The sequence below is a fragment of the Solanum pennellii genome, chromosome 2, assembly GCF_001406875.1.
Source record: "Solanum pennellii chromosome 2, SPENNV200".
NCBI classification, from domain to species: domain Eukaryota; kingdom Viridiplantae; phylum Streptophyta; class Magnoliopsida; order Solanales; family Solanaceae; genus Solanum; species Solanum pennellii.
Window position 1 is genome coordinate 37,869,179 of NC_028638.1, and position 9,549 is coordinate 37,878,727.

General features: G+C 32.8%; 1 protein-coding gene across 1 annotated transcript; it reads right to left on the reverse strand.

Moving 5' to 3' along the window:
• Window positions 1-208: 208 nt before the first annotated feature.
• Window positions 209-2,724, reverse strand: LOC107011398 (BES1/BZR1 homolog protein 2-like). Its single transcript, XM_015210893.2, has 2 exons — window positions 2,311-2,724; window positions 209-1,618 (listed from the first exon to the last, which is right to left on the reverse strand). Exons 1-2 carry the CDS (start codon window positions 2,545-2,547, stop codon window positions 896-898), a joined length of 960 nt encoding a protein of 319 aa, XP_015066379.1. The 5' UTR covers window positions 2,548-2,724; the 3' UTR covers window positions 209-895.
• Window positions 2,725-9,549: the final 6,825 nt, after the last annotated feature.

Here is a 9,549-nt window from a genome sequence, read left to right on the forward strand (position 1 = left end):
ACAATGTTTGTAGACCAACAAGATACATAATCGCGGGTCATTAGAAATGATTTATTTGTACCATATTGTATTATGAGATACGATACAAAGCGTGACAATGGTCTCATGCCCTACAAAGTAAGAATGCACGTGGGGAGGGACCCTTTCTCCCCATTCCATGTCTCCTTTGACCCAAAAAAAAACAAATATAGACAGCACATGAAGTAGGTATTACAACTTTCAACATCATTAAGAAGCCAATACAAATCCATATACCATTTTCATTGTTGTGTTACTAAAGAGAAGAAAATGGTAAACAGAAAGTTCACTCTAAGACATTGTCAATGAGAAGAAAATCCACAATAAAAGCTAAGCTCTAATTCAATGTGACCTTCAAGTTTAACAACTAGTAGTAATGGATGTTCTCACCATGATTCGCCGCACTTTTCTACATTACAATGTCATATGAGGGTCTTGCAAACCCAGACAAATACAAACACACAGGATCTATGAGTTCATTACTTAAATACAGTAAGAGCAGCTCTAACATTAACAGAGAATTGTTGCTTCATTTCATCAGTTTGACTTCACAATTCTCTGGACACATCTAGCTCAACGAGCTGCTCAATTCAATGGACATCTTAGCTTCATATGGTGATCACTTGTTTAGAGAACTATACAATAGAGAGAACAAGAAATCACATGCTCAATTCAACTTCTCAGGTGTATAGTAAGAGAATTTACAAATGAGATCCATGTAGTTGGCTCAATATGACTTATAGTGCACAATTGATGTGGTGAACCGCGTGCAAATTGCAACGTTGCAGATATGGAATAAGCTCTCCATACTCCTTCTTTTTCAATAATTAACCTCATCCTATTCTAATCCTTTATCGGAATCATCTCATTAAGGAGCTTAAGCACGTGCTTTTGCACTACCAAGAGTGAGCTCTAGATCATCCACAGCAACTTCATGTATTCTCTCACCTTCCCATGCCTTCACTTTACAGCTCTCAAAATCAAATTCAGCGCCATGTCCCTTTTGAGCTGCTGTTTCGCCCCAGCCAAACATTCCATGTCCACTTAAGGCATCTAAGAGAATGTTCTGCTGAGGAAGAGGTTTTACAAGGTTAAAAGTAGGCGAAGTTGGAGCTGCCACCGTCTGGAAGCTGACCCAGCGTGCAGATTCAACTGAGGCGGCATCAGACTCATCACATTCCGGAATTGTAGCAGGCTTAGAGTATCGGCGTCGAGTGGGACTTGATGGTGCAGAAGCAGCAAAAAGTGGGTGCTGGAAAGAATTCAATGGAACCCTGGAGAGGGATTCCCATAGAGGTTTGGGGGGCTTTGAACGTCGGGTAGGAGAAGAAAGAGGAGGGGTAACAGGGGCACTATTAGATATACGAAGAGGTGGCAGAGTAGAGGGAATGGAAGCTAAGTTATGGAGAAAGGGAAGGATGTATGATGAGGGGTTCCCGTCACAACGGGAGGGGCTAGGAAATGAGGATGATGTTGGGCTGGCATGGTAAGAAGGCACAGGACTGGGGAAAGAGGATGACATTGGGCTAGGCTGAATCGATGAAGATGCACTGATATTCATAGAGACGCATCCATTCTCAATTGGTGGAGGCCTGTGTCCCTGCGATTAAGAAGAAAAATTAGCATCCCAATCAGAGTAAATTGTTAAACAATATTTCGAAAACATATCCACACTCATTCATCATATGTAATACTCCAGCAGTGAATCCATACACAACTTCATGGACAGAACCGCAAATGGTGAGCAAATTGACAGAAATTTGTTTTCTTAACCCAAATGGCTGGGGAGGGGAAAGGTTCATTTTTCCTTTTTTATAACTGCGGTCACCAACTTTAACACACCTCGACTAATTCCGTGAAATACGTACCACCTCCCACCAGCAACATACCAGCTAACTCTATCCCCAAATTGCAGCAATTTGACAGAAAAAAAGGAGAAATATACAGGTTACTTACTATCTGTTCAATTCCTACCAACTTCATAAACACTACTAAACAGCACAAATATTTCAGATCTCAAACTATTTGGGAACTGCAGTATGAATACTTTGTCAAGCAAAAACTAGAACCATCAACATATGCTTTTCACCAAACAGGACATCAAAAATTGAAAAACTTATTTTCAGAACTTCAAATCAAACAGTAGAAAGCAATAAACAAGATCCTATTGCTAAAAACGAAAGTTCATCTCCAGATCTACTTTTTTCTAGCTGGTATGTAGATCTACGATTATAAAAATTAGCACAAAAACAGTAATAATTCAGTAACAATAGCATCGAATCGAATTCTAACCTTGCGATAAGTGGTGCCATCATCTTCAACGATCCAACCAGCTTCAATACAGAGAGCTTTCAAGACCTCGTTATTATCACAGTGTTTTGGAAGCTTGAAGTTACCTTGAGTTCGTAAGCCAGTAAATATTTTGGCGGCAATAGCTCTTCTTCTCCTCTCTCTTCTCTTATTGTTTTCCCTCTCCTTCCACGTCGGCAACCTTCCCGACGATCCTCCACCGCCGGTGCCGGCCGTCATATTCTGTTACAGGCGACGACGACGACAGTACAGAGTGGAAATGGGAGAGAGAAAAAGGCTTATTGGTTTCACAAATGGTGAAAAGCTTTTCTTTATTGGAATTGCGCAACAAACACTCTGGCGTTGGCCTAGATTCTTTCTTCCCTTTTTTCATGAATTTGACCATACAAATATTATGTGGCATTTTATACAACAAAAAATGGGAGTACATAATATTATATCAAATTATAAAATAAAGAATTTTTAATAGATATGCCAAATACATATTTTAATTCAAACTTCCTAAATTATTTGTTTATATTTTCTTTTTTAGTTATTCTTATTTACTTGTCCTTTTGACAAATTAAGAAAAGATAATAATTTTACATATTGAATTTTTAATTAATTGCATTGAAAAATATAAAAAAATTTAAATTATTAATTCATACACTTTATAATTAATAAGGGAAAAATAATAAATTTTCTATGTCAATAATTATTTTTTTAATAAATTATTAGTTTAAAAATGAATAAGTAATTAATAACCGAGAGAGTAACATTTATCATTTTAGGACTATGATGGATTATGACTAGAGATGCTTTATTACTTACCTTAGGGAAATTAAGGATGCTTAAGCTGGATCCAAGGCCCAGCCAAAACAGTGGAGGAGACTCAAAAAATGTTTTGGTCATGATGGATTGCACCAAGGATCAACATTGAGTCAGATTATATTTATATTAATGATAGGATGAATTGACACGACATATAGGAGAGATAATCTGGTGTGTATTATTCGCAAATAATATAGTATTGAATGATAAGATGTGGGTAGAGAAAATGATAGGCTAAAAGATTAGAGATAGATCATACAGTCTAAAAGTTTGAAGTTAAATTGAACTAAAATAGAGTATACAAAGTTTTAGTTCAGTGACATAATGTAGGGAGCGCAGGTGAAAGTGAAGATCAATGCATATGTGCTAGTTCAGTGACATTATGTAGGGAGCGAAGGTGAAAGTGAAGATCAACACATAAATCATAAACGAGAAAGGAAGCTTCAAGTTCATAATTCAAGAAGATATTGTAATCATTTAAAATTTATTTAAATATAAATTTATTAAATGGTTTGAATTATATTAAATTAATAAATATATTAGTCCAAATAAATATTATGGATTAATATAATTGATTTAATTATTTAAATTCAGATAAATATAAATTTAATTAAAGTCCGCTTCATAAAGCCCATATGATATTTCACTTAAATCTAATTGGTCGAAGGGAGTCTTATTCCAATTACAACTCCTTTATTCTAAAACTATAAATAGGGGTTTCATAATTCAGAAAAGAGGACCAAGAATTTTAACAAGAAGCTAGAGAAAGCTCGTGGATCAAAAGCTGTAGATTTCTCTACAAGTTCAAGAATTCAAGCATTCAAGTTTCAAGAATGATCAAGATCAAGAATGATCAAGATCAAGAACGATAAAGATCAAGAACGATCAAGATCAAGAATGTCGGATTCAAGATCAAGCTCGAAGCCCTTGGAGTCAACTAGAAGTCAAGATCAAGATAAAGTTCAAGTTCAAGTTCAAGATCAAGATAAAGTTCAACATAAAGTTCAAGTCCAAGTTCAAGTTCAAGTCCAAGATCAAGATCAAGATAGAGATTAAGATCAAGATAAATCCCAAGTTCAAGATCAAGCTTTAAAGCCCTTGAATTTATATTTGAAAAGGCGAATTCAGAGGAATCATAGAGATTGTAACACTCGTATTTGAAATAATAAAATCGATTGTTGCTATAATTTTCCGATACTGATTATTGTTTTCTCGACGCGAATTTTATTGTCTACAAATTCTGGCACGCTCAGTGGGACAATCTCTACCTCTCATCTCAACTTTTCAAGCCTTAAAAACCATCGAGATGACTTCTATGAAGAACAACTCTCAATCAACTGCCTCTAAGGCCACTAGCTCCAAGTTCTCTACTGAAGTTGAAGACATTCTGGGTGTTACCTTTGGAAGTTTTGGAGTGGTTACGAGAAGCAAAGCTGCTATGCTAGGACAACAAACACTTCAAGTGTTGTCCGCGTCAACTCCAGTTTTTGGGTTTGCAACTCCAAGAGGGTCAATTTTCTCCACAAATGCTTTAGAAGGGGAAAGTAGTGTTGCTGAAAAAATCAAGAAAACCTTAGCTCTACTTGAGCAATCTGGTTCCAAGAACTCTACAACAAGGAAGAGCTATGATTCGACCGATGAATCATCTCTTCGTGCATCATGTAACGTGAGTCCACTGAAGATCAACTTACGCGATAATCCATGTTACTCTCCTACATCTCCAATGATCATGCAAAAAATGGTGACTGCTGCTTCTTTCCCTGAGGAACAACTCGCAAATCTGGAAAAGTTGGTTGAAGGATTGACAAAGCATGTACAGCACCAAGAGTCTAGAATCGATAAGTTGATGGATCGAGTGGGAGGACTTTTAGATGGAGAAACGAGTCATGCGCCTGGAAAATGTGTTGAAGTTCAAAAGATTGGAGATCCTGCGAAGTAGGCACCACCTGTTACTGAGATGTCAGTTTCTTCCAAATGAATGATCCCACTCAATCGCTTCAAGGAGTTCATTGAAGGCACTATCAAAGATAAGTATGAAGTCTCTACCAAGTCCTCTCATATGTATGCCAAGTCATACACTGCAAGAATTGATAACTTCAAGATTTTTGCTGGTTATCAACCTTCCAAGTTTCAACAATTTGAGGGCAAAGGAAATCCAAAGATACACGTTGCACTCTTTGCGGAAACATGTAATAATGTTGGGACGTATGGTGATTATCTTGTTTAGATAAATTTTGTTTGCAACAAATTTTAAAGTGACGGAAATTAAATTAAAATCACAAATAAAATATGAAGAAACATGATTTTGTTGATCAAGATAGATTGCGAGTACAATTATGTTGATCCCTTGATTCTACTCTCCTGGGATTTATCCATGATTCGAGGACCGTTAGTGGCGTATTTCTCGAACTAGGATGATTTAAATTTGACCTCTTTATATGAATAATCCATCAATTTGTGGAGTATTCGAGATTTTGATCTCTTTATGAAATTTTCGAGATGCCTTTTAAGGGAATTTAGTACCCTTTATATAGGCGTTAACTAGGGTCTAGGGTTGAGTAGCCTCCAACAATCCTAGTTTGAGTTGAACACAATTTGTAGAGTTTCAACTCGAATTGAACGCATCTTGTAGAGTCCCACAAAATTTCAATGTCTACAAATGCCCTGCTTCAAGGCTTGTCGGTGTGTAGACTTGATGAAACTCAAAGACAAGGCTTGAAGTACGTACTCATTCTTCCACCTTTGCACCTTCATATTTTCAAATTTAATTTAAGAGAGAAGAGATGAAAGGTAGATTTGGTCCCACTGGGCGTGCCAATTTTGTTTGCAACGAATTTTAAAGTGACAGAAAACAAATTTAAATCACAAATAAAATATGAAGAGACGTGATTTTATTGATCAAGATAGATTGCGGGTATAATTTTGTTGATCTCCTGATTCTACTCTTCTAGGATTTATCCATGATTCGAGGGTCGTTAGTGGCATATTTCTCGAACTAGGATGATTTAAATTTGATCTCTCTATATGAATAATCCATCAATTTGTGGAGTATTCAAGATTTGATCTCTTTATGGAATTTCTGAGATGCCTTTTAAGGGAATTCAGTACCCTTTATATAGGTGTGAACTAGGGTTTAGGGTTGAGTAGCCTCCAACAATCCTAGTTTGAGTTGAACACAATTTGTAGAGTCTCAACTTGAATTGAACGCATCTTGTAGAGTCCCACAAAATTTCAATGTCTACAGATATAAAGATTATTAATGAAGTTACATGTCATATTGGAGCGGAGTGTGTGAGATGGAGGCTCAAATTTGGAATACTAGGTTATAAGAATGTGTTGTCAAAGCTTAAAGGTAAATTCTACAAGTGATGGTTAGGTTAACACTTATTTATCATGTATGAGGCGAAGTATTATAAACTCATGAATATGTATATGTTCAGAATATAAATATAGCAAAGATAAGGATATTCAGATGAATGTGTTGGCTTACTATGACAGATATGATTAGAAACGCTGTTATAAAGAGATAATGTGCAAATATACAATTAAAAAGTTAATTATTGCAAGAGTTAGGAGAGGTAGAATTATGCCAAAGAAGAATTGAGTGATTCAGAGATAATTAGACATGACATAACCTAATTTTAACTACTAAGGACATGATCAGGCTGAAAATTATAGAAATCGATGATTAAAGTAAATATTAGTAAATAGCTAAATCTTGATGCACTTTATATGAAAAGAAGCAAGGGATTATAAAACATCATTAATGTATATACTCAATTGGTATTTCTTACTTTCTTTTTTCATCTTAGAAAATAATATTTACTTTTTTAATGAAAAACAAAAAAAAAATTAGAAATTGATGATGTAAGGTAAAGTAAGGATATAATAAATCAATTAAAAAAATACAAATTATGTATTATTTAAAATTATAATTGAGAGAAATTTAATGGTTAAAGAATAAAGATGCTTTATTTTAAGAGGAAGGGACAATACACGAGTGAGCTAGATAAGCGTGGAATGGGTCCCACTTTAAAGAGAATAAACCAATGGGAAATGAAGGGCACTTTTTTATCTGTCGGCTACTACGCACGTGCGATGCAGACACCTTTCTAGCAAAGAAAAGTGTTTGTGGGGTCCATTTGACATGTGAACCCACTCGCATGCTCACATTCTCATTCTTCTACTTTACTCTCTTCGGAAGTTGCTCGGATGGTAATTTCTAATTAAAAATCGTAAATTTAATTTATCAAAAAAATAAAAAGGTTGACATGTAATTTGATTGGACACAAGGGTATGATTGATGAAAATATTTTTAAAAATAATTTTAAATCTTTTCATATTTTGTTGATTAAAATATTTTTAAAAAAAAATTTTTTAAAAATAATAAAATAAAGTCACGGGGTTAGTTATTTGGATTTTAAATAGGCTATATATAGCTTTTATAATCGTTTTTCTACAAAATCATTTGCTTTGTCATGTTAGCTAGATCTATGAGTGTAAAAAATGAACCCAAATATAAATAATTCGATCAATTCGTTTGAAATTTAAAGGGTTGGGATCGATATAATTTGAAATATGTTCAATCTCAACTCATTTAAGCTTAACTCATTTTAAGAGAATTCCAATTGAGCACAATTTAATCTCCAATTTCAACCTGTTCTAAAATTCTTTATTAAGATATGTTTCTATATTAAAGGTATGAATTGTTATCTATTTAACATCTTTTAGGATTTATATTTTCATTAATTATTTTTAATTTTTTTAATTGACATTTAAATTGTGATTATAAAAGTTAAATATCATTATGTTAAAATTATTGAGATTAAGCGGGTCAAATTGAGTGGGTCAAGACCCAATCCGTTTTTAGCCCATTTGAGTCAAAAGTAAATCTTGGCGGGTCAAGATCCAACTCGATTTCTATTTCAACCCATTTTAATATCTCTAATTTCAATCCAATCCGCCTATTTGACGCTAGTCAGGCCTTTTGACGTTGTTTAAATTAACTTGATCTAAAATCATTGCTATCTTGCCATCTCTTGGTAAAAAAAATAGACTCATGAACAAGTTCCCTTCTTTCGAGTGAGTACTAGATGATAGAGGTTTGAGTTCAAGTATTACTAAAGATGGTACTCCCTCCATTCCGTAATAACTTAAGCTTTGAGGTATTTTACATTCTTTTAGAAAAATAAGTTAGGTCATAAATTGAACATAATTTTTTATTTTTATCCTTATTAATTATTGTAAAAATTAATTACAATAAGTAATTCAATACTAACTTAAAGGGTAAAATTGCATGAATAGTCTTAAAGGATAAAATTGAAAGAATAGTCTTAAAAATTAAAACCTTAAGTTAATTTAAAAAATAAAAAAGACTCAAAGCTTAAAATATCATGAAATAGAGGGTACTGCATGATCAAAGGTAGATATAGGGTGAAACGAAGTGTCTTTTTGAATTTTCTCGATAAAAAATATTATATATATATATATATATATATATATAAAATTATTTTATAATAATATGTTTTTTTATGTATAGATAGATTTTGGATGTGTTAATCAGAAAATTAGAGAGAGGGCAACAAAGCAAGCTGGCGGTTGTTGCTTGATGGAATCAAAATGTATTTTACTCTTTTCGTCCGATATTATTTATTGTGATTTTATTTTTAAAGTTAAATTATAAAAATTTTGACTAATATTTTAAGATACATTTTTTATCATATTAATATGCAAAAAATTGTAATGTATAATACTTTTCATGTAGTTTTAGAATATCTAATTATTTTATTTAAAATATCAAATTAATGTAATCTAATTTACCTTTATAAATTAATCAAATTGATTTTCGACAAACGCAACATTACAAATAATTCCAAACGGAGAAAGTATTATTATAACTCCAAATCCCAAATTAAGAATTATTGACACACGTGTGGTTAAGCATTGCGCGTGGACCACATAAAATTATTGAGATTTTTTTAAAAGCCATTTTGACGGAGATAGCCAGTTGGTCTTATCTACGCTTTGTCCACTTTTAATTATTATAATCTTTTTAGAATTAAATAATAAAAATTTAATTAAATTTAACAATATATTATTATGTAAAAAAATATAACTTATAATATCTTGTATATAATTTTTAAATATTTAATTTAAAAAAAATAAATTAATATAATTTATTTTAACTTTAGAAATTAATTAAACTGATCTTAAAAAAAACACATGACAACTGAAAATGAATGGATTTAAATTTCTTGAAATGCAAAGTAAAACTTTGGGCATTGATCTTTCTATTGGCAGTTGGATATAGAAAAATCCTTACTAATTTAGTAGTATTTCTTTGTAATATTGTTTTGCACTTATTATTCAATTTTATACCTTTAAAAATATTCAAATTAGTGAATATATAAT